Here is a 26,600-nt window from a genome sequence, read left to right as displayed (position 1 = left end):
TGCTTGTACAGTCATACCTTGGGTTTTAGCCGCTTCAGGTTGCGCACCGTGCCGAACCCGGAAGTAACGGAACAGGTTACTTTTGGGTTTCGGCACTTGCACATGCGCAGAAATGCTAAATCGCGCTTTGCGCGTGCACAGATGCAGCGGCGCTGGTTGCGAATGCTGCGGGTTGCGAACACGCCTCCCTTCCCACATGGAACGCGTTCACAACCCGAGCGTCCACTGTAGACGTGTGGAAGTTGTTTCTTTCATGGGAATGATTATGTATGCCAAAGTTTGTCTGCATGAAACAGACCTATTGCAACTTTCAGATTGTTTTACAAGGGGCCTCGTGGTGAATTAAGGGCCTGTCTGAGCAACTGGCATTCTTGATATGCCCAAGTTAGCTATTCCCTGCTCTTATGGGTTAGGGCAAAGTAAGTCAATTGAGGTCTTCAAGTAAAGTGAGTTGTAGAAACATAGATGAGGCTGATTTTTAAGAAAAACACCCCTTTGAAAACCAATAAAATACAGTAAAGGAAGAAAAGGAAAGAAAAGGAAAGGAAAAAAGCACACCATACTAACTAAGCCAAGATGCCACAATCTCTAGTGTTGGGATGAAAAATATTTTTTGTTACACCAATGAACAATGTAAAAAATGCAAACCAATAAACATTTGGAAGACTTGATACTTTGCTTAAATTGCCCTGAATGTTTGTCACTTGAAGAAGACTCATAGGACAGAACTGAGGTCTCTTGGTGAAATCTGGTGTGCAAGAACTTAGAAACAGAGAAAGCTTTGAGACAGTGGAAGCAGATATGAATAAAAGAGATAGTGTCAAAGGTTGAGACCATGGTAGAGACTTGAAATGCAATGGCATTTTAAATTTCCAATAAAAGTGTCCAGTGTCTCAAATGTTTCCCTGCAGGTCATTGCAAAAGTCATTCATTTTTGTCCTGTGTGAGGGCACCTCTTTATAAGCGCCTGTGCTACTGCATTTCAAATTAGTTTATTTGGCTGCTGCCATAAATGACTCTGAAATTGGAATGCAGTCAACCCTGCTAAATGTTTTCTCCCAACTCCTCAGCATAGATGTCAGTCATCTTCTGGCTTCTCTTATCTGACAAAAAATATATATCTGCCATATATATATATATATCTGCCATATGTGTGTGTGTGTGTGTATCTGTGTGTAAGAGTCATAAATCAATTCTTTTTAAATTCTGGTAGGACAATTATTATTTTCAGTTGATAATAATGGATATGTAAGATATTCATACGATAGTGTTCTGTGATGTTTCAATTCATTAATTTCCAGTTTTCCAGCTTATTCAAAAATATACAGAAATGAGTAAACTGTTTCTCCTCAGTGATGTGGAGTGCCTTCTATTGGCTTTGGCTGGTGGCTCAGCTGTGGCCGTATGTTATACGTGGGGCTGATTCTAAAGACAATTCGGAAACTTCAGCTGGTGCTGGATTCAGTGGCCAAGTTGCTCACCAGGGCAAGAAAGTGTATAAAGCCAATCCTAGCCTTAGTACACTGGCTGCCAGTTAGTTTCTGGGCCCAATTCAAAGACTGGGTTCCACCTATAAAGCATTAAATGGATTAGAACTGCAATACCTCAAGGGCCTCCTCTACTCATATGAACTGACCCAGACCCTGTGATCATCACCTGAGGCCCTTCTTTGTGTGCCTCCTCTGTGATAGGTCTGGAGGACGGCAACATGAGAAACGCCTTTTCTGCAGTGGCTCCCCATCTGTGGAATGTTCTTCCCAGGGAGGCTTGCCTGGTGCCTTCATTACATATATCTTGAATTTTGCTTATTTGCTTTTAGTTATATTTTGAATTGCCATAAAGCAGTGTTTTTCAACCACTGTTCCGCGGCACGCTAGTGTGCCGCGAGATGTTGCCTGGTGTGCCGTGGGAAAAATTGTGTTTATTTGATTCCTATTCAAGATAATTACTTTATATATAGTCAATATAGGCACAGAGTTAAATGTTTTAACATTTTCTAATGGTGGTGTGCCTCGTGATTTTTTTCATAAAACAAGTGTGCCCTTGCCCAAAAAAGGTTGAAAAACACTGCCATAAAGGACAAGATGATTTTTGTTGGAAATTTTTATAGGTTGTAAACTACCTTGGCTACAGTAATGCAAAAATAAATTTTAAAAGTATTTTTTCCAAAACATTCTTCATTCTCAAGCACTTGCTCCCCAAAGGCCTTTCCAGCTAAAGAGAGAGAGAGAGAGAGAGCGAGAGAGACTTATTTTTTCTCTTTATAGAGAAAGTAAAAAGCAAAGTTACTGAAGTCATAGCCTATGACAGCCCTTAAGTAATTTTCTGAGCAGCTTAGCCCTGAGAAGATTTATTAGACGTTCCCATTCATTGATTCTGGCATTAATTGATTTATTTGGATTTATTCTCAATCATGAGAGACAGGGTGGCATCAACAAGGGCTTTCGAATATGGTTTCCTAATACACATATTTAATTTTAAATGTTCCAATTCAGAAACAAAGTTACACTTCCCCAGATGTTACTTAATCAGTATGATGCTGCAGTGTGCTTGCGATGGTGAAGCCTGGTTAGGAACAGTGTTGTGCTAGAAGGAGGGGGAGAGAAGGACAAAGAAGACCATGGGGGAAATGGATTGTGAAGAAAAAAAGTCTGGTGTGTGTTTGTAGGGAAAGGAGGGGACTCCCTGGATTCCGTCCTGATATTCAAAACACATTTCTGACTGAGCTTCAGCACAATTTTTACCATGGGTGAACATAAAGAATGGAGAGTTTGACCAGAGGAATGGAGAGTGTGCTAGGCTGTGGGACCCTTTTTTTTGAGGAGCTATTCGAAAGAAGACATGCAGGGAGGGACACTGACAACCAGGAATAGATTTTTGTGCCAAAGGGAGTGGGCGTTCTAATTGCACATTGTGCTGATACAGGATGTGGGTGCAGTGCATTGTTGCTGCTGCTGCTGTTTTTGTTAGTGATGTCTGGAGCGCAGGCCCATGTGATATTCATGCAGCTGCAAGTGTGTACAGAGAGTGGGGAATGGATGGCCATATGAAACTGCCTTAAACTGAGCCAGACCATTGGGTCCATGTGGCTCAGCATTCTCTACATCGACTTACAGGCAGTTAAAAGGACCAGGCAGGGGTTTTCCCCATCATCTTCTGCCTGGTCCTTTTAACTAGAAATGCCAGGTAACTGAACCTGAGATCTTCTGCATGCAAAGGATGCGCTCTACAGCCACCCTTTGAATATAAACCATAAAGTCATGAAAGCAGGGTTTTTTTTAAAAAAAAATATTCTGGTCTCAATTTACAGAGTTCACTATTTTTGTTTGTTTGTCTTGTTCACAAAACCATCAACTCTAACTTGTTCTCACTATTTCTGCAGGTGGTTTACAAGTCCAACTACGGTCAATGCCTTTTACAGTTCATCGACAAATCAGATCAGTGAGTAAAATGTACATTGATTAAAATTACAACCGCATTACTTACATGGGAAAAAGGTATCCCCTTTGCTTCCTCGAACATCAAAGTCACATCTTCTCTTACCCCTGTGCCAATTGCTAGCTGGTGGCATTGTGACTCTAGGGGCCTATTAATACGTTACTACGGCATTTCCGTGCGCTGCTCTGGTTCGCCAGAAGCGGCCTAGTCATGCTGGCCACATGACCCGGAAGTTGTACGCTGGCTCCCTCAGCCAATAAAGCGAGATGAGCGCCACAACCCCAGAGTTGTCTGCGACTGGACCTAACGGTCAGGGATCCCTTTACCTTTACTGCAGTACCTTTACTGCTCCAACATGATCACGTAATGGCCCCATACAGGAGCCAAATAGAGTAGGCAGATTACATGGCCCCATGCCGTAACACTTTCTGTCCCACCAGGAAGAAGCTTATTGCTTTGGAAAGTAATGTGGTACCTGCACACCCCATGTGGTTCCTATAGAGACATCGCTAGTGCAGCATGAAACCAATTATGCAGAAGCGATTTTCAGGTTTTTGAAGGTTTTTGGGCACCAGCCTCCATCACCTCGGGTGTTTCCAGGAATAGCATCAGGGGTTAAGCATTGTGGGGCAGCTGTTGATGTCCATAGATCATCTGGAGGCCTACTACCAATCTCCAGAATCCCATACCTTGATGCTCTTTCTCCTTGCTCCTCTCTGCCTGTATTAGGGAAAAGCAATGGGGTAAGCAAAGGAGCAGTAGCTTCCACTTGTCCTGCCCTTTCCTCTGGGTGGGCCTATGGATTGAGAAAATTTGGGGATGTGCAGGGAGAGAAGAGGAAGGGGAAGTGGAACATCATGCATGCAGTGTTGGATACGATCCTCAGTCTTCTGAAAAATGTTGGCTCTGCTTTATGTGCTTCTGAAAAAAACATGCATAGGATCGGGCTCCTGTTAGTATTATGGCAGCTGCTGCAGATTACAAAGCCAACTTTCATCACAGATGGACAGGTACTTTAATGCAGGCATGCTAGGCTTCCAAATACCTGGGTAATGTATTTTTTTTAAATTAATTTTTATTTTAAAAATAAAATTCTGCTTGAAGGAATTATGTTGCTAGGAACAGAAGACATGAAGGCATGGATCTCTGAAGTGGTTAGTCGTTGATTATTACACCTTGTTTGGCTTTGAAACCATGTGACTTTAAGCTTGATAAATTTTCTGATTTTGCTCAGGTTCATAAAATCAGTGTTGTTGCTGTTGGTGTTTTAAATAAAGTATTTATATGCTGCTCAATTAACAAAGTTTCTAAGTTTTAGCTAGGCAGAATTGAAGCTAGGCAGTATTACTTAGTACCGAATTTGTTATGCACAATTAACTCTTCAATCTTTGGCTTCAATAAGAAAATTATTTTATTCTGAAGTTGGGTTTTTTCCTCCCTTTTCTATGCCTTATTTTATTATGGCATTTCTCCATTTTTATTTTTACTTGTTTCATGTTATTTAAGAATGATTTTACTGGTTTCTTTGGTTGAAAAAACTGAATGTCCCTGCTAACTTCAGCACAAGTGCTTGTATGCAGATTCACAGCACGAAATGTGTCTCTGTGATTAGTCATTACTGAATCCTCTGGTATTTTGTTTAAGTTCTTTTTCATTTTGGTATGATCTAGATCCCAGAGCTGCTATGCTATAGCAGATTAAACAAAGCTGTCCCCAAAGGGAAAAAAAATGAAAAGGAGAGTCAGGGTTCCTGGTCTGGGATTTCACAGCTAGCTGTGTCTAACAGCATCAAGAAGCCGAGACCTGTCAAACGTAACCAATCAGTCATGGGCATACAAGCACTTGTGCCTTGCATCTCTCCTCTTGACCTTTTTGTATCGCTAGTGTTTGACCTAGAGACCTTGCTATCTGCTGTTTTCAAGAGTCAACAAATTCATGTGGCGTGAACTGCACTTATTTAGAGTTGTCTATTGCTGTATATAGGTACGCAAGCAGCATATTTCTGTGTGCTCGCTTGCATCAGGGCTATGATAATACATACAAGTTGCTGGAAACTGCAGGAAGTGGGGAGTGCTCTTGTACTCGGGTCCTGCTTGTGGGTTTCCCACAAAGATCTTGTTGGCCACTGTGAGAACAAGATGCTGGACTAATGGGCTCTTATTGGGTTCTTATTTATCTCTTAGGAAGAAGAAACAGGGTGTTGATTCAAATGGTTTATTCTTGTTGAAGGAACTGCTTCCTGTACTACCAATTCTATGTTAACAGCAACATGCCCCTCCCCCGAGTTTAAACTTAACACAGACTATACCAGCTATTTTGACATACAGGTGACCACATGCCTTTGGCAAAACATTTCCTTGACATATATATCTATGCCAACCTAGCCATATCTATTTGTAACTTGTGTGTATGGTGTGTTCACATACAGACTTGGCCAGACTGACCTCATCATCAGATCTTTTTTTTTTAACTACCACATATTGGGACCCCTATAGAAAGACCAGGGCTCAAACTCCTCCCTGCATCCTCCACACAATCAGGGCACCCATATGACCTATTGAATGGAACCTCTGCATATGAAGAGGAGGATTTCACAGGTTAACTTTGGTATACTGATAACTGTACACAACATGTGTAGGCTTGCCATACGTCAGGAAAATTCCTGACGTGTCTTGTTTTTCGGGTGTAAAGATGGCGTCAGGGGGGAATTTTGCCAAAGCGGCAAAATGGCAGGGAAAATCCAGGTGTATGGCAACGTGCTGGAAAAAGCAGCAGAAACAGCTCCAAAAGCTTTAAAAAAAAAAAAAAAGTTCAACTATTTGGGGTTGTTCCCCAAAACAATCTTTAAACAAACAAAAAACAACTTTTTTTGGGCAGGTGTCAGGAATCTTACTTTTTGAAATATGGCAACCCTAAACATTTGGTTGTTAAAAAAAATGTTCTAAAAGTATTGCTCGACTCTTGTATATACGCAGGCATGCTCTACGTCACATAAGAATTGTGTGATAGGGCCAGCGTGGTGTAGTGGTTAAGAGCAGTGGACGTGTAATCTGGTGAACTGGGTTCGCGTCTCTGCTCCTCCACATGCAGCTGCTGGGTGACCTTGGGCTAGTCACACTTCTTTGAAGTCTCTCAGCCCCACACACCTCACAGAGTGTTTGTTGTGGGGGAGGAAGGGAAAGGAGAATGTTAGCCGCTTTGAGACTCCTTAGGGTAGTGACAAAAGCGGGATATCAAATCCAGACTCCTTCTCCTCCTCATCCTCCCCTTCTTCTTCGTATGAATGGTCTTCAGAGCATCAAGAAGCACTTCAACCAAAGTTTTCTCTGTTCCTGAAAGGATGTACCGGTAGTTAATCACTACAATCATATATTTACTATACTGACTAATAAAACAAAGCTATTAAGTGTCTTAAAGCAAAACATTCTGACTTTCTCCTCCAGTTGCTCGAATGTGGATATTCAGGTCAGAGCAGCTTAAGAAGGTTAAGCCCAAACATTTTGCCTTAAGACCTCACTCGATCCCTCTGTCTTTCCATATCCATGCCATACATTTAAAGCACATTCAGAGCATCTGGCTTTCTCCAAAGAATCCTGAAAACTGTAGTGTGTCAAGTGTGCTGGGAATTGTAGCTCTATGCAAGGTAAACTACAGTTTCCAGGATTCTTTGGGGGAAATCATGTGCTTTAAATGTATGCTGTGGGTGTGATCAAAACAAAGTTATTGTGGATGATTTTCTGTCCTAAACTAGTGAGACAGTGAAATAATTGCTCAGTTTGGTCCAGTTTCTCTTTTAGTGAGATTAAAAAAGGTTAAAATTAGTTTTGAATGCCTCATTTTTTTGTACAAATGTCTATTTAAATTACATTAAAATATGTGCATATCAAATTGGGCATGCTCATGTATTTGTCACAGAGGTTCTAGAAGGTTAGCCAAGTAAATATTAAGAGACATACATGGCAGCATTCTTCCCAGTTAGAAAGGAGGGGATTATCACATAGTTGCTGGACTTTTCTGCAGGGTCCCCCCCACCCGTACATAAATAATCTGTCTAATCAGAAGTTTATTGGTTAGAAAGCACTTTTAAAACAGCTCACCAGCTTTCTTAAGGCTAATGGGCACAGTCGTTCTGGAGTTTACATGTTCAAGCAGGCTTGCTAATTAAAAGATTCAAGCTGTTCCTATTTTCCTAAAGATTGAAAGTTACTCTTTTGTATATATTTCTCATTTTGTCTCTGAACTTGATCTTTGTAGTGCTCCTCCTCCTGGCCTTTCTGACTAATTTTAAAGGTTTCATCCTGTGTGTGTGTGAGAGAGAGAGAGATTCAGTCAATTATGCTAATATAGGGAGTTTTGCTTCCATAGAATTTCCATTATAACACATCATTCATTGAGTTTCTTATATTATTATTTTGGTTTTGTATCATTGCCTTATATGTGTTCCTTTTCTAATTCTGTTTACACCCCTCATTCTCCTCATTAGTACTAACTTCTCTCAGATGTTTTGTGTACCCTGGCACATGTATGTTAGGGAATTTGCTTTTTCTGGATTTCCTCTGAAAGACCAAGTGAGCAGTCTAGGGTGCTCTTAGCACCCTAGCACTAGTAATGGAAGCACAAGTGGCCTCCATGATGTGGACTGCTTCCCCCCCCCCAGCTATGGCTGGTATGCTAGGTATGGCCATTCCTGGTCAGGGATAGGCTTACCACAGTGATCCATGCACTGGTAACATCAACAGAGGATTACTGTAATGTGCTCTACATGAGTCTTCCTTGGAAGCTGGCAAGAAGCTGCAGATGACCATATTGTACCATATATTACACCAGATGTCTGATGGAAGTTGGAATCCAATAACATCTGGAGTACCACAGGTTCCTGAACCCTGATGTAAATATATCCATGTCTCATAAGAATTCAGGTTTCTTCATTCCACTTTTTTTTTTTTTTTTTTTTTTGCTTTTAATTACTAACCAAATTCACAAGGGCATTATTGATCTTCCCCTCCGTAATCAGTTTGTTAAACCTCAGCTCTTGGTTTGTAACTTTTATATTCACTTAATATCTGCTAATGTTAATATTCATTAATGCATTTATTTTTCAAAATGTACTATTGCTAATTAGGTTTGATGGATTGTTTTCACAAGATATAGGGCATGTTATTTTGCTGGTAGACATTTAAGCAAAATTAAAGTTTAATGAGTTTGATTAGCCAAGTAATCAATGAACTAATCAATCTTAAATGCAACCTTCATTAGATCACCCAGCTAATTTCACTTAAGTCAAAATTAATTTGGCTACTCTAAACAGTTAAATGACATTTGAAGACCTATTACAAGAAATGAATCTCAGGATTTGATTTGTGAACCAGCTGAGCTGTAGGTGTGGATACATGTCTGCATGTACCTATACAGTACTTCAAGAAAGCATTAAGGTACATTTTACTATATGCTCTTCCATTTTTAAACAGTACCTTTCCATAATGGAGTAATCTGTTTACTATTAATGAAATCAACAGAGTGTGCAGAGGCAACATTCAGACGCTTACTGGTGGCATGCACAGACTCTGCGGAAAACATCTAACATGTAGCTTTGATGAAAAATAGTCACTAATTAGCAAAAAAGAGAAGATTTTTAATGGGAAAAATCAGCAGAGCATGCATGATGTGCAATGCAGAGCTCAGTTTCTGGCATGGTTTGTGCTTATCAGCTTGCCCCCGCTGCCCTGGCTCTTTCCCAAATGACACTTTATAAATGATGATGATGATGATGATGATGATGATGAATAATAATAATAATAATAATAATAATAATAATAATAATAATAACAACAACAACAATAATAATGTGGGTTATGATTTTCCAGTTGTAACCGAGATCCTGGTTGTGTAAAAGTGGGGTTGATCTAGGCAGTTTTCAGAAGGGGATGCCTCTAAACGCCATCTCATTCTGCCCTAGATATTGCATATTATATACTTTGTGTTTTCATACTGTAAACCACTCTGTACTCTTTGGATTAAGGGTGGCATATAAATTTAATAAATAGTAATAATAATATTGGAAGTCCAACATCAAAACAGCAATTATGGATCCTTAGCTTACCACTAACAGATGATGTGATGGCAACACTCTCTAAAATCCTCCAAAGAGCTGTGAGAGGAAACTCCTTAAAATGAAACCCACAGTGCCATATATATAGATAGATAGATAGATAGATAGAGAGAGAGAGAGAGAGAGAGTTATTCTACTGGGTAAAAAAAATATGTACCGGTATTTGGTTAGAATGGTTGTGTGCTATGAAGCTGAGATACTGAACAGTATACATGGCAGAAATAAAAATTCACACTTCCAGATAGGCTATGATTTAAAAATAAATAAATCAAGGAAGCCTTGCTCTCCACACTAGTATAATTAAATTGTTTTTACAGCATAGAAATCAGCTTATTTGACAAGTTCCAAACAACCATAGGCCATTAGAGATACTGTGATCCCCGGAATATAAGTTTCCGCAATTTACCTGTCTCATACATCAGTGCCAAAACAGGTGGCAAAGGCAGCAGGGGAACAACAGCCGGCAGATAGCAGATGGGCAGGCCAAAGGAACATGCTGCTTGTTGCTTCACTCGACATGAGTTACATTTAGTGTATCCCTTGAAATGATGCTGTAAGGAAAGTGCTGAAAGCCTCCCGTCCCAATAGGAGGGTGTTCCATCAATTTTTAGAAATGGCTCCATCAGCTTAATAAATGAATCACTTGCTGGTGAGGATTTTTTCTCTTCTTAAAGGGTTTATGGAAGCAAGGCTAGCTGGGCTCCTTGAAAAGCAAATACATGTGCATTGAAACAATCATCTCTGACAATGCTAACTCTTAGCCCTAAGCTGTAGCCTGCAAGTTACAGAGCGAGTGTTTTTGTTCTATCCCTTAAAGAAAGTACTTTTAAGGCATGTGTTTCCTCTGCTAACATTTGCTGAAAGCAAAGCCAGGTAATATGAGATCCTGCAGACTTCTTAACAGGGTCTGTACAGAGTTTGGCATATGGCAAAGCAGTCATACGATTTCCTCTTCATGTGCCCAGTTCACACCCAGTCCAGAAGTCTAGGAAATCCATTAAGCTGAAAGTTAAGAACACAATGAAGCAATCACAGGGGCACTTTGCAAACTGTGTGTGGATCATAGCTGTCAACTTTCCCTTTTTTGTGGGATATTCACTTATTCCAGCGCCGTTTCCCACTGCAAAAAAAGGGGAAGGTTGACAGCTATGGTGTGGGTGTGCATTGCCCACAGTCTAACCCATTTAGGCAAGTGAATCATTTTCTGGCTCACTTGCAGCATGATGTTTTGTTTTAATGGATTTTTGTGTGTGGTGTATTAGCTGGAATAAATAATAAAATAGAGAGAAGAGGAAACTAAAATACCTTTATTGAACTAAATGTGAAATCAAATTATGTAGAATCCTTCCATGGATGCATATAATATGACATTACATTGAAAGCCTGTAATACAGAACCAGGTATGGCAAGTAGAGACTGTTTAGGTTATGCTCTCTGCTGCTGTTTGCTCACTTATTAGGACACCAGTTTCCTCTGCTCTTTAGTTTGCTGCCCTTTAAAGCTAACCACCAAGGAGAGCTGCCTCAGGTGTCACCTAAAGCAGTTACAGGTGGGTAGCAGTGTTGGTCTGCCATAGTTGAAAAAAAATAAAAAAATTCCTTCCAGTAGCACCTTAAAGACCAACTAAGTTTGTTCTTGGTATGAGCTTTCATGCACACTTCTTCAGATACCTAAATATACCTTCAGATACCTAAAGCACAAGTACCGGTATTTGCCCATTTCCTTTCCTGAGAGATGATAGGTGGGAGTGCCTGGCCACCTTCAACTGTGGAAGCTGTGATGCATCTGAGAGAGACAAAGCAGTTTGGCTTCCTGCTCATGGTAACTGGCTGAAAGGAGTCAGGGGAAGAAAATCAGAGGGATGGGAAGGATTGTTTCTGCTCTATATAAGCAACAGAGAAATACGGAGCAGGAAGACAGGAGGAAGGTGGATGAAACAGAGGGAAATTGCATAGTTTGAAAAGGAGCAGCAAATATACTAAAGAAAGCAGATTATAGGAACGATTATCCTTAGGTCCAGAAGCACAGACCAAGAGTGGCTTTCTGACAACCGAAGGGGATGAGAACACTCTGAGCAGTTATGATTTTCTTAAAAGGGTTAACATAACATGTATTGGGCTTTGAAGTCTTTTACGCATTTTAAAAACTTGCTGATGGCTCTGTTTTTATCTGCAGGTTGCTTTTGTTGCACGGTTTTATTGCTTATTGATACTCCCATTCTGTAAACTGATGAAGGGTAGTATATAAATATATTTAATCGATCCATTAGTTTGCTGTCTTTGACAGGTGGGAGATTAGAAGAGTTCAATATTCCTTCTAATCAGCAACCGCAGGCTCTTTATATTAGGAGCAGACTATATTTTACGTGATCACTCTTTTCAAAAAGGATGCTTAATTTATTTATTTTTAAGGAAAAGCAGCTACAAGCCATCCCATAGATAGAATGGCGCCACCACTGCTTCTCTGTGTTACTAAAAAACCTACTCACTTAAGCATTAGCTCTGCTGTTTTTTTTTTTTTTAAAAAAAAACTGTTATCCATTTTACAAAAGGGGGGTGGGACAAATTTTCTTAGCTAATGCTTTTATTAACTGTGTTTTACAATTTGCTTGCCTGGCCTCGTCATCTGGTCCACTGAAAGGACTTAGAAGAGTCCTGGCTTCAGAATTCAGCTGGCCTGAGTTTACTACGCCCCTTCTTCTTCTTCTTTTTAAATCATAGGATTCCCAGCAGGAGAGCTCCAGAAGCCATTCTTTTGGGGAAAAGAATATCCCAGGTAAAAGCAAAGTCTTAAAACTAAAATGCTGTGTGTATAGGAATGAAAAATAAATAAAAGGACCCTAAAGGGAAATGAACTGGCAAATAATTTGCTAAATGAAGTCGGTATAGTAGAAATTCTTGAGAAAGTTGGAAAATCAGAAGATATGTGTAGTTTTTGTTGTCCTGCAGGGGTCAGAACCTATGACTGCCTGATGACTATGTTCCCTCACCAGCCACATGAAATTAGTGAGCAAGGCCAGAGGCAAAAGTGTGAGGAGCAAGGGAACTGACTCTTACTTTTGTACAGTAAGCTACATTCCAGCCATGCAAATGTCAGGGGTTTCTATGCACATAAAGGCTACATTCACACCATTTTTTTTAAAGCGCCATGATACCACTTTAAACAGTCATGGCTTCCCCCAAAAGAGTTCTGGGAGCTGTGGTTTGTTAAGGGTGCAGAGAGTTCTTAGGAGACTCTTATTCTCCTCCCAGAAGCTACAGTTCCCAGGGTGGTTTTACAGTCAACCCCTCTGGGAATTATTCTAGAATCATAGATTTGCAGAGTTGGGAGGGACTATCTAGCCCAACCTCCTGCAACGCAGGAATCTTTTGCCCAATGTGGGGCTCAAACTCATGCTCTACCAACTGAGCTATCCCCAGATGGAGACTGTTTTTGCTACATAGTCCACACACAGTCGAGATCTCTTGATTCTTTTTTTGCCACTGAAAAGCCCTTATTGAGAAACCCATTTTATTCCGAAACAAAAGCTCATAGCAGATTCATTGTGTGTCATGCAGCAGTGTGTCCATTTGAAAACAGATGTAGGTGGTCCCAGTAATGGAAGATTCACCCACACATGCCCAGTGATGTTGTTGGTGTATACTTAGATAGCAATCATCACATCAAGTAACCACACCCTCTCTATTGTGGACAACATGATCTAGAATCAATCTGGATTGAGAACATCATTTTGAGGACAAGCATTAGCGATTCTAGATTGAGGAAAAACTCCATTGTTCTGCTACTAATGGGTTAGTGTGTACACTGCCCAAGTCCAGGATCCATGTGAAATCTAGAAGCAGGACATGAGCACAACGGCATTTCTCATACAGATCATGCAGTGGGTATTGTGTCGTTGTTCCAATATTTCTCAGTCACAAAGAAAGAGGCTGAGATCTGGGTTGGTTTTATATTCTAGGGACACCGCTTGGTATTATCAAAACTTGAACAGCCTAACTCTTGAGATTGTATTCCATATCTTATGCCACACCTGTCTACAATGCAATATAAAATAATAAATTTGTCACAGAATGTATAATTTTAACCTCAGGCCTATAATGGAATTTTGCACTGATAGAAAAAAACACAAATGTATTAGTACTATTTCTATTGTTCTCTTCCAAAGATAGACATAGGACCAATAAATCCTGCTTTCTTTCTTAGCTTTTTTCCTTCTTGTATTCTATTTAAACGTCTTCAAGTTGCCTATGAAATGACTTCATTCTTTCTCCATCTCTCTAGGCTCTTTTATCTGTCTGTGCTCCTCACCCCCGCTTCTTTCATCGCTCCTTTGGTACATTCACCCTTAATAACCTCCCCTAATTATATCTGTCGTTGCTGGACTTGATCCATTCCCCCCTGCTGCTACCTGCCATTGCAATTCTTTATCTCATGGCATCCATCTGGCTTCTACCGTTGGTGTATTTAAACACTGATAGAAACTCATCTCTTAGCACTGGCATTTCACTGATCTTGAACACCTCCCTTTCTACTCCTCTCTTCTTCCCCTTTGTGTATCTAGACTAAGTTGTAAACCAGAGGGCAAGGCCTCTCTTTTTTTTAGTGTTACATACAGAGCAGTAGCTGTGGTCGGTACCCTAGAAATAAGCAAGTATAACAAACAAAAGTGCTCATTAGGCACAACCAACATATTTTTATTGGTTGGATTGACTATATATAATTTGTGCATTTATAAATGACGAGTACATTAACCCCGTTAAATTAACGGGTGCTAGAACATATGGGGGGACGACAGAGGATGAGATGGTTGGACAGTGTTCTCGAAGCTACTAACATGAGTTTGGCCAAACTGCGAGAGGCAGTGAAGGATAGGCGTGCCTGGCGTGCTCTGGTCCATGGGGTCACGAAGAGTCGGACACGACTGAACGACTGAACAACAGAACATATGTGGTCAAACTGTTGCCCTAGCAACGTCGGGGACATGCACAGAGCTGACTGAGCGGCTCTCGCTTATCTCGTTTTTTTTTCTAACGACGCGAGAGCCGCATGACGTAGCTTGGCAGCTTAGAAGTGCACGCGAGAGCGCACCCGCCGCGTGCCCGCGCACACCTGCCGCTTCTACAGTTTTGCCCAGCCGCCCAAAGTCTCTGCGTTCCAAGTCCCAACGGCTGTCCATGGGGCACATGCGCAGTAGCGCAATCCCACAGAGACAGGGACTGGACGCAGAGACACTTGCACTTTATTATTGTAGATTATCTGGCTGAAATGTGTGCTTGAACTGCGAAAATCTCTCACTTGCCTGCATGGAGGAATGTTTGGGTTTCTGTGTATAGAAACTCTCTGACTTTTGCATAGCAGGAATGTAGCACCTGTTGCACCCGTTGCTCTGCTCACTTCTGCCTCTGGCACGCAGCCCCTCTGAAATGTCCTCCATGAAGGAATGTACTCCTTGGCCTTTAATGCAGGTGTGATGAACATTTTTAAACAGCATTTTTCTTTTTCTCTTTCCCTCAGTCTTTTGGACAAAATGCCTTTGTTTTTAAATTCTTGATGCCCAAATAACTGCATTCTGTTGCACAGTCTTATGAAAATTATGTGAGTGTGTACGTATCAAAGGAAAGTTCTCCTATCTTCTACAGGTCTTTAAGCTACGGTGCCATTGGAGTAATTGTTGGGCATGAGTTTACCCATGGATTTGATAATAACGGTAAGTACTCAAACAGATGGCTTATTTATTGACTAGAAGATAACTACTGACAGATCCACTGACATACATTTAAAGCACATCCAAAGTACATGACGTACCACAGAGGATCCTGGCTACTGTATATTGTTAAAGAATCTGGCGTTGGTAACTCTGTAACAGGGGGAAACTGTAATCCCCAGGATTCTTTGGGAAAAGTTATGTGTTTCAAATATATCATGTGGATCTGTATGATGGTGGAAGGAGACCTTGCCAAGCTGTCACTGCCATCAGTTGTCAAACCCACTTCAAAGGGTAACTTTGTCAGGGAAGGCTGAGGGCAATCTCCCCTTGTCTTGTTTCTTTTAATTCTTTTTTTTTTTTTTGAAAACTTGAAAACTTCTGAAGTTTTTTTTGTAGATTCTCTGAAGAAGCCTAAGGGGGGAAAATAAAATGCTTTATAATGCAAATTGGGAAGAATATGTCCAATTTTGTGTGTGTCTGTGACAGTACAGTACTCAGTGATACAGAATACCTCTTTCTTTTTGCTGCCTATGGCAGCCATTTTAGTCTGGTACCAATGACACTTTTATCAAGAGTCCCAGCACCTCATTTATTTTATTTGTTGCCAAAGAAACACTGAGTACCCCAAATTTCTTCCTTAGATGGAGTCTTTTAAATGAATGTAACTCATATACTCTGCCCTGGGGAGGAAATGTCCACAAGAGCAAAAAATTGGTAGTTTTACCAATCTCTAGAAGAGTAGATTCATATAAGCAAACGTGTGTGGAGTGGTTTAACAAATGTGTCTGGTTTTATTTGCTCAATCCTCTTCACGTTAATTGTAAAAAAATAAAATAAATTTCTTTCTGAAAAACAAAAAATGCAGGCCGCAAATACGACAAAAATGGAAATTTGGATCCCTGGTGGTCTTTGGACTCTGAAGAGCAATTTAAAGAGAAAACAAAATGTATGGTCAATCAGTACAACAGCTATTATTGGAAGAAAGCGGGCTTGAATGTAAGTGCAAGAGCAGTGATGGATGATAATATGTTCTATCTTTTACAATATCATGGAAACCAGTAGGCTGTGGGGACAAATAATTTTGAAAGTTATTATTTTATTTTATACACCTCTTAATTGCCAAAGTGACTTCTAATCAATTTACAAATATAAACAATTTGGATTCTTGATATTCTTTCCTTCCACCAGGTCAAAGGAAAGAGGACTTTGGCAGAAAACATTGCAGATAATGGAGGTTTGCGAGAGGCTTTCAGGGTAGGCAGCTCTTTTTGCTTCTAAGCACTCTCTCTCTCTCTCTCTCTCTCTCTCTCTCTCTCTCTCTCTCTCTCTTTCTCTTTCTCACACACACACACACACACACACAGAGAGACACTCACACTCCCCACATTGAGTAACAAGGGTTGATGAAATTTGCACCTAGTTAAATGTGTTCATTGTGCTTCTCATCAGGCCTATAGGAAGTGGATCAAAGAAAAGAGACAAGGAGAGGAAGAGGCCCTATTACCAGGCATTGACTTCACCCACAATCAGCTCTTCTTTCTAAGTTATGCTCACGTGAGTAGTACAAGATGCTCTTTCAGAATGGATGTGTGTATTTAGCTACTCGCTTAGTGGTGAATAGACAATTCTGCTTGATTACAAAAAGAACTTTGTTAATTCACAGCTTTTCTTGGAGTGTAGATCGGGGGGGGGGGGAGGGCTAGCTGCCATCTCTTTTCCTTCTCTTTCTCTCACTTCCCACTTTCTCCTTTATAAGCACAAACCATACCTACTCAGAGATCAGCTGCCTTTGTACTTCATAGTAAACCGTAATTGATGGGTCTACCATGGCTCTTGCTTTGTTCCTCCTGTGAGAGTAACAGAACCCTGGCTTAGTGTTAAGCCAAAATGGAAGATCATGGTTTGTTTTGGTCCAAACAAACATGACCTAAAGCTTGTTCATGGCTTCCTGATTGTGGTGGAGCCAATTTGATGCTCCCACCTGTGCACAGCCCTGACCTGGCCACTGCCTCGCCTCTCCCTGCTCCCAGTTAAGTGGCAGTGATGTTGCTTCCAGCAGGCTCAGGAGGCAGCTCTGCCCCACGACTCTGCCCCTACTTCACAGGAAGTTCAACTCTCTTGTACAGTTGCATGGGCATGTATAAGTGTGTACAAGGTTGCTCTTGAATATTTTAGCTGACACTGTTCTGTTCACCAGTTCTATAATACCAGTTGTAAACAGATTGAATCATAGAATCATAGAGTTGGAAGAGACCACAAGGGCCATCAAGTCCAACCCCCTGCCAAGCAGGAAACACCATCAAAGCATTCCTGACAGATGGCTGTCAAGCCTCTGCTTAAAGATCTCCAAAGAAGGAGACTCCACCACACTCCTTGGCAGCAAATTCCACTTTGATTTAAATGCTTTTAATTTTTAGATCGCCTCTTGCCTTGTTCTCTATGTTGATTGGATTATCTTTACATCGTTATTGATGGCATGTGAATAGTTTTATTCATATTTTTGTACCAGTAATGTTTGTTTTCCTGGGGAAAAACTGAATAGGGAAATTCCTTAAATGTGCATGGGAAAATTTTCAGTCAGCATTTGAAAATTTCCTGGTGCCCTAGAGTGATCTAATTTAATATGTTTATTTTACTTTTATTTAGTAAACAAAGCTAAAGATTTTTAAATAGGCAAGGTTGCCAAGGTTGTATTTGCAGTTGGCATCCATGCATTACAATTCATGAACATTCGGAAGAGAAAATATGTATGTGATTCTGGAATCTTTTGGTGAAGGTTGGTTGAGTAATATTTAAAATAAAAGAAATAAATGAACTATATTTAGGATTGTAGGCAGAGATAAATTCACTGGCATGTTGTTGTTTTTTTAAATCTTAGGTGAGATGCAATGCCTTTAGACCAGAAGGTGCCAGAGAGCAAATCTACACTGGAGCCCACAGCCCTCCTCAGTTCAGGTATTTTAAAGTGTGTCTCTTTACCCCACAATAGTAACACTATTCATTGGGGTATTTAATAGAGTAGATGACAACATCGTGGGTTGGATCCTATGCTGGTCCTCCATTCACAAGGGAGAGTGCAATTCCTTTCAACTTTGCAGCACCTCCCCACCCAGTTCCCAACTCATATCAGGGAGGGCAAACAATGGGCCACAGAGCAAAGTGGGAGGCAGAAACAACCTGATCCACAAATGTGAACTCTGTTGATAGAAAGAAATTTAGTATTTCTTTTTCTCTTCAGCGACCAAGCACTTACCTGTTTGACATTGAATTGATGAGCCATATGTTCTGGTTTTGTACCCTTACCCTTTCCAAATGTAGTATTATAGATCCAACAGGTGTTCCACAGTAAAGTTTATTTTTTATTATCAAATTATTCAACACCCAAATATACACTTGGCTCAATTTGGAGCCCTGCAAACACATATTTCCTGGGCACAGAGGGGTCTCTGTAGGACATGAAATATTTTCTCCTGTCCTCATGGGTATATACATAGGTGTACAGGTTTCTCATTGGGCCATCACACAGAAAGGGAGGAGGAAAACTCGCTGGTCGGTATCCTGCTAGATGGTTCTGTCAGTGCAAAGGTTTCAGCTTGTGCAGTGGAACTTTTCTTCTCAGCACATGCCCACCCTTCCTAAATCTGCTCTGGGAGGTTGAGAGGAAACCCAGAACATATTTAGTGGTTGCACAGTAAGGGGAAGATCTTCCTATGTTCTTAAATTTCTAAAATGCCCATTTACCACAATTTGAGGATGAAAGAGAAACATCAGAATGGTTAAAATGGGGATATACTACCTTTTGAGATTAGAAAATACATAGAATAATCATAGAATTGGAAGAAACCATGAGGGCCATCTATTCTAACCCCCTGCAATGCAGGTATCATTTGCCCAATGTGGGGTTCAAGCCCATGAATCTGAGATTGAGTCATATGCTCTACAGACTGAGCTGTAATTCTGCAATAAGAGTTTAGCACTGAACCAACACTATTCAATTATGGTACAATAATATTTGAGAGGTATCATACCAAACGTGTGTAAATTTTATATGGAATATAATATACATATAATGGGTGGGATGCAGGGTGGTATTCAATTAGGTTTTACTCAGAGTAGACCCACTGAAATTTAACTTAGCCATGCTTATTAATTTCAGTGGGTCTGTTCTGAGTGGGTCTTACACTGAATGAACCCACAGCGTAATTTAAATTAAGCACATAGAAATCACTATTATGCAGGTATTACGTTAACAACTCAGGGGGAAAGATCAGGCTAAAATTAGGGGCACTACTGTTGAGATCCTTGTTTAATATGCTGCCTCAGGCAATGAACAAGCCGGATATCAATGCCTAACACAGAGAGGATTATAATGCCATTAGATCAATTAGCAATGTGCCCTCGTCAAGAATATTGTGTGCAGTTCTGGTCACCTCATCACCAAGATGAGATTGCTGATCTGAAGGCAGTTCAGACAAGGGGTAACAAGTATGATTAAGCGCATGTCTAAAGTGTGGTTCAAAAGGTGACTGACAATATTAGTGTTGTTTACTTTAGGAAGCAGATTAATAAAAGGTAGCTAAAATGTACATTTAACAATGAATGCTACTGGCAAGACCCTGTTGCCTCTTTTCTCTGGATTCCAACTGGTGGTTGGATGAATGAGACCTTGGGGCTGTAGCAGGTAGCTTAATGAAGGTACTGACCTAATGAGTGGCAGCTGTGAGAAAGGCAAATTCCACACTAGCGAACATTAGGAAAGCAATTGAAAATGAAGCCATGGATATTATGCTATTCTACAAATATAAGATGTGACTGCATTTGGAATACTGTGTACAGGTCTGGGTGCCTCAAAAAGGATATTGTAGAGTTGAAAAGGTTCAGAAAAGGGCAACCAAAATGACCCAAGGGGTGGAGCAACTCTATGCTCTATGAGGTAATGTTGCAGCTTTCGATCTTGAACAAAGGATAAGACAAATTCAAGAATTTGATATTATCAGTGGCTACTAACCATGATGGTTGTGCTCGGACTCCATGATGAGAGAGGAGCAATGCTTCTGAGTGCCAGTTGCTAGAAACAGCAGAAGGAGAGAGTGCTCTTGTGTTCTGGTCCTACTTGCAGGTTTCCCACAGGCATCTGGTTGGCCCATGTGAGAACAGGATGCTGTTCTTACGTTTTGGCAAAACTCAGGTGTTAGGATTGATAACTGTAGTTGCTGGGGCTCTCTCTAAGCAAATGCTCTCTTTAAAAAACAAGAACAAATCATTGCATAAACTTTCCCTATGAATATAGAATGGGTAAAAGCTACGGTAAATACTCCTGACGGAGGTGGCCCTTCCATGAAGCAACCTGGCTCAATCACCAGCTTGGACCACCACTCAAGCATGCAGGATTTATGCATTTTAAATTGTTTTTATTACATGCTGTGTTGGGGGTTCCTGTTGTGCTTTAGAAGTTTATATTGGAACAGTTATTTGCAAGATTGTTTGCATTTCTAATTAAAAGCTAAAAGTTGCATCACTTTTCAACTGTCAGAAGATTTTTTTTTAATTGGGTATATATGCATATATATGTGAGATTGTGTGAGTGTACACACACACACATATTATACACTGCTTGGTGGTAAAAATTCTCAAAGTGGTTACAAAGAGAGAAAAACAATAAAATTGGCAAAAATAAATAAATGTTTGAAACATGCAAAAAAATAAAATTAGCCATGAGTGAGTTGGTCTGTGACCGTAAAAATAAATTAATTCATTCAAAATTAGCCATGATGAAAACACTCACCAACATTCTACATATCTGGGTAAGCTAGTCTACATAAAAATGTTTTTAGCAGGCACCAAAGAGAGTACAGTGAAGAAATTAAAATATCAATTTATTAGCCACACAGAATGGGTATTATGGGGAACCTGTAACAGTGCCAGTTCAGCAGATGGAAGTGGTTGAGTGGGCTATGGCATTCTCATAGATAAACATGTATATAACATATACAGGGGGTGAGTCTTTTAAAAGAGGCCCCATGGAACATGTGTACTTTGTATCCACGGGGCCTCTTTTAAAGGACTCACACTATACATATAATATATAGATCAACACAGCTGCATCCCATTCAAGCTATGATAGAACACACGTGTCCAAACTGGATACCTCATGAATCTGAAGAAACAACATCTCCAAAAGTCTGGAGAAGTGTCCACTTATCTTTCTTTTCTCCCTCCCCTGCAGAGTTATTGGTGCTATGAGTAATTTTGAGGAGTTCCAGAAAGCTTTCAACTGCCCAGAAACAACAACAATGAATCGAGGTGGAGACTCCTGTCGGGTTTGGTAGCGATCTCTCCAGTGTCCTATGCTGAAGAAGTCACTTGCTGGAATCACTCCCTCATTGGGACACTTCCAAACTGTTAATGAGCTACCGCTGCTTCAGAACAGCCTTGGCCAACCAGGGACCAGATTTGTTGTTTTGGGTGCCCTGATATCTGTGGGTGACCTGCCCAGATCTACTATTTAATTGCTTGTTCAGGATATAGAAACTATTCAAAATATAGAGTATAAAAAGGGCAGCTCTTTTCAGAGAAATGTATGCAGATCGATTGTTTCTTATGGGTTATTTTCATAAATACATTCTACTCTGTGATTTAAGCAGGTTTATCTCTATGTATCTTTATTCTGAAGCTTGTCCCACTACTGTATATTCATTGGGCTTTACTCACATGTAAGTGTAGTCATATTGCAGGCTTAAGTTAACAAGGTTTAAATGGCGCACTTGTGCTTTACAGAAGACCAAAGTGGACAAACTTGGTGTGGTGGCCATGATGCTTTTTTAAGTGGAGGAAAAACATCCAAAACTTCCTGTCACATATCTTTTCTATTATTTTTTCCCCTTGATCAAAAATAACTGAGAATTTGAGGTAAAGGAAGAGAAGATTAAAATGTGGCTGCTTTATCCTTTCCTACTCTGCTGTTTTTCCTGTTCAAAATTCCACTAACCCTCTGAGGTGTTTCTTCCCTGGTGGTTAAAAATAAAATAAAATGCATGGGTGATCTGGTCTGGACTTCAGGTATGGCCTTACTGTGTTCCGTCCTTCCTGGAATGCAGATGTGCATATTGTATGCTAGCACTATTTCCACATTACTCTAGGCAGAAGATTGTGGAGTTGTGTCCATAAGGGCACATAAATCTTAATTCTAAGTCTGAGGCAAAAACATTTACTAAGACCAGAGGAATTATTTCTTGTTCACTTCACTAATTTCATTTCCTACCCCTTCCACCCCATAACTTTCAGCCATCCCTCTCTGCTCAAACTTTGGCTGATAATGTCTTACTGCATACAGGAACTAGGACCAAAGCAAAAGCAGATTTCTCTCTTCAGCAGGGAACCGCTGCTATAAAAGCAGAAAGCAAATATCTGACTCCACATTCTGATCTTTCCTGTAACCATGCTGATTCTGCCCATTGGCTGTAGATCCTGGATGTTAAACTCATGAAGTAAAAGAACTGTGAAATGTATAGTTCAGATTCAGGAACCCACCCACCCCCCACACCCTGAATGCCAGCATCTCTTTAGGGGTTTGGTTGCACCTGCAGTGGTTCAGGCAGATATAAAACCTTCAGTACATATATATAGTCAGGGGATGTAGACAAAGTTAGTTGCACTTAATATCATTGATTTCAGTGGAAACCTGTCACAAATAATTTGTCCCATTGATTTCAAATAGGAGCTATGGGTTAGGCTGCAATCCTAGCCCCACTTAGACAGTAAGCCCCATTGAATTCAATAACAGGACTTACCTCTGAGTAAACACAATTAGTATTGCCTTTACACATACTCAGACTGTTGTAGGTGCACTGTGAAAGGAGCAGCATTCCTGCTGCTGAAGGCAATGTAAAGGATTAAAGAGTTGTAGCCGGCTTCTCATTTTTCCTGACATTTTCGTCGTCGTTACCTACCTACTTCAGGAATAAATAGTACAGGATTAAAACATATGTGTTCTGAATGATTGTTGTATACAATTTTTTGCGCTTATTTTTAAGGGAATGGAAATGACTGCTAATTTGTTGGAGGGATTTTGTAAACTATACAATATAATAAAAGCTTTCCAGAATACTATAACTCAGTCATCTTCTCTTGTGATATTCATTTTTATGGAGAGTGTGTAGTTTTATAGTGGATATATTTCTATGTGTTTTCATGGTGTAAACTGCTTTGAGTTCACGGGGGGGGGGGGGGAGGCAGAGTACACAAGTCTAAAATAAGAAACAAATAACTGTTGCAGGGCCATTCTCAATGTTAGTTTTATGTGACATGGGGGAACAGGAAGAATATATGACATACACACAGTTGCCCATGTAGCTGCATCAGAAGCTAAGACTAGGATCCCCAATGGGCACTGTGCTTAAATACTCCTCTTGGTGCCCATCAAGGCCCTATGCCTTGTCCAATTTAAAAATTGAGCTTTAGAAGAGGGTTTTTGTTTGTTTGTAGGAGTTACCCTGATGTGTATGCACAGCAATAATACATGGAACTTATGTTTGGATAGCATTCAGGTTCCAAATACAAGGATGCATTTAAATGTTGTGCAGTATGTTTCCTCTGAATTCTTTATCTTTTGCTGTGGCTGCTATTGCTTTACCAAATGCCTAGCACAGATTCTGATATGTTCACATGTAAGACCCATTTACGCATCCATTTGCTCAGAATTTTAAATCAACTCAAATGGGCTTTTCCAACAGATTCTCAATATGCACCTGACGTTTCTGTTATAGTTTGTTTATTCTGTGAGGTCTGCTCATTTCATGACATTGAATAAATAATGATGGCTTTGCCAATCATTTCAATGGGAGAAAGTTTAAGGCTGCATTCCTATGCACATTTATCTGGGAGTAAGCCCCACTGAGCACGATGGGACTTCAAAGCATGTATGTATAGGAATGCACTATAGGTGGCCAATCACAAACTTTAAAAATGACAATGTTAACATCACGTGTTGACTGTACCACTTACAAATGTTAATACCTTCTCTGTGGAAAACATCAATGGCAGTGGTTTCTAAACTTATTTTTCACACTGACCACTTGAAAAATTCTGAAGCGCTTAATGATTATCACCCTGCCTACTCATGTAGCAACTGCAGAGTTCTAGGTGCCATATGCTTTTTAACTGAATTTTCATTTCTTTTTTATATTCCATATGATTCAAACTGTAAGTGTTATTCACAGACCTGCCACACATTGCCACAGACCACCTGAATGAAGCTTGTGGACCACTGGTGGCCCACAGTCCAGTTTGCTGAACGTCCAACATGGCTTCCACGACTTCCAATTGGCTGCAGGACCTTCCTGAAGCCAATCAGAAGCCGTGATTTGGAAGTTGAATGCTTTGGAAGTCAAACAGACTTCTGGAACGGATTCCATTTGACTTCCAAGGTATGACTGTACTGCAAAGTGCTTTTGATTTGAACAGCTGCTCACATATCCACACAGCTCTTGTTTTTGAGCTATTCACCTCTTCCTGCAGCTTAACACCAAGTTAGTGCATATTTATTTTTTAAAAGATGTTTCTAATTGTAGGAACTGGAGTTACTGAAGATTACAGTGGCACATTGGGAAAATGTACACCAGTAAAATGGCTCTCGTTTCCCACCTTCAAAAATAGAACATAGCCATTGTTCAAAACTGCTTTAGGAAACCTTGGCTTATCTCCTGCAGTAGGAGCCTGTTTCACTAATCAAACCATTTCATCCAATTTAAAATAAGACGTTTTAGATTCCCCAGTGATTATCCTAACCAAAGCATAGGTCCTATTCAATATATTATCAAAGCTTGCAGTTAAAAAGAAGCAAGATGATATGTTACATGAGAATCTCTGATCTCAGAAATGATGCATATATGATATTAATTAGTCTACAATAGTGCTGAATGTAAGGAGTAGAACTATGCATCAGATTTTAACCTTAACTCCTACAGTACCATTTTGTTTACATGATTGCATTGTGGATTGGGATATTTTTACATGCTCTATATTTTCATCTCTTATTTATTTATATGGAGCCCAGGACAGCTAGCATCAATCTTGAAATACAATGCAAATATTATAATATAGCCATTAAGATTATAAAAAAGCAACTTTTAAAAAACAATGCAGCAGACAGTAAACTCTCTCTGTCAAAAGGCGCAGTTAACAACCAAAAGCCTGGAGAAATAAAGAAGTGGATGTTTAAACATTGACAACAACTGAATATCGGTAGACAACTGAACCTGAATTAGAATTGCCCCTTTTGGGTCACCCCACCGGAATAGCCTTCTGAAAATGATCCCAGCCTTGTAAAGCAGCTCAGAGAAGGAGGCGTGGAAAAAGCCGCCATGCGAGTAGCCCTTGATAGCCCTCTCCTCCATGAATTGGTCTTGAGTTACTTGTGACCTAAGGATTTAGTTTCATTGTTCATGGAAAGCAAAATTATGTCTGTGTCTCAGCTGGGCAAAGGCTGTCAGTAGCAGGTATCCATGGAAACTGGTCAGTCAAGCAGTCAAAAGGCCAGAAGGCTGTCTCCAGACAGCCACATTGATTAAACTCCCTTCTTATCAAGAGAGGAAGCCCTTTGAAGTGGATGATGTCATAGACGCAGGTGGTTAAGGACCTATCTCAACAATCTGTTGAAGTTTCCATCTAACCATAAGCAAAGAGAAAGCTTAAGTAGATCTGCTGACTCAGGGAAAGGAAGATTGCCTTTTGGGCAGGCTGTGCTGCCAATAGAATATTGACTTAAGACATGGGGGGAAAGCTCAAGTTTAGCTCAAAGGGAAGGCAGAGAAAATGCGAAAATGGGTTCTGAATACCTTCAAGAGCAAAGTAAGGCAAATGTCCCAATCAACTAGTGAGAACTGCACACAGAAGTAGCTCTCTATGTGCAGAATGCAGATATATATCTTCATTTCCATCACACCCTATGCACTGGCTGGACACCTGTTTTGCTGAATATGGAGATGCATAGCTAATAGCCCATTGCTAGATATACATCAGGGACAAAGTTCTTTATCTGTGCTCCTACAATACATGTGTTACTCCCAGGTAAGTGGTTCTAGGACTGCTGTCTTTGTTCTAATAGGGTCAACAATATGGTTTTTCAGAAGGCAAGAAAATGAATAGGCAAAAACCAAGTAGCTCAAAAAATGATTAACATGAGAGAAGATATATTCCAGAATAATTCTGTAAGGCTACTCATCTGTTAATACTTTAGGGGATTTTTAATAAACTATTTACACTGAGTAACAAAAGGGGTTATGGAAGAAAAGTGAGAATCAGTCGGGCAAGGAGAGAATTGAGGGGTATTTTTCTTCCTTAAATTCC

The 26,600-nt window shown here is 40.2% G+C and overlaps 1 protein-coding gene across 1 annotated transcript in view; it reads left to right on the top strand.

Moving 5' to 3' along the window:
* The window catches only part of PHEX (phosphate regulating endopeptidase homolog X-linked), a 91,227-nt gene extending 68,960 nt beyond the window's left edge, over positions 1-22,267 (top strand). Inside the window, 8 exon segments of the mRNA XM_033147261.1 lie at positions 3,383-3,441; positions 12,268-12,322; positions 15,187-15,254; positions 16,120-16,250; positions 16,443-16,508; positions 16,704-16,808; positions 18,133-18,209; positions 21,481-22,267. Coding sequence (XP_033003152.1) covers positions 3,383-3,441; positions 12,268-12,322; positions 15,187-15,254; positions 16,120-16,250; positions 16,443-16,508; positions 16,704-16,808; positions 18,133-18,209; positions 21,481-21,583 — 664 coding nt within the window. The 3' untranslated portion in view covers positions 21,584-22,267.
* Positions 22,268-26,600: the final 4,333 nt, after the last annotated feature.

The sequence above is a fragment of the Lacerta agilis genome, chromosome 4 (assembly GCF_009819535.1).
Source record: "Lacerta agilis isolate rLacAgi1 chromosome 4, rLacAgi1.pri, whole genome shotgun sequence".
Classification (NCBI taxonomy): domain Eukaryota; kingdom Metazoa; phylum Chordata; class Lepidosauria; order Squamata; family Lacertidae; genus Lacerta; species Lacerta agilis.
The sequence above is the reverse complement of the archived record's forward strand: the minus strand, read 5'-3'. Positions and strand labels throughout refer to the sequence as shown.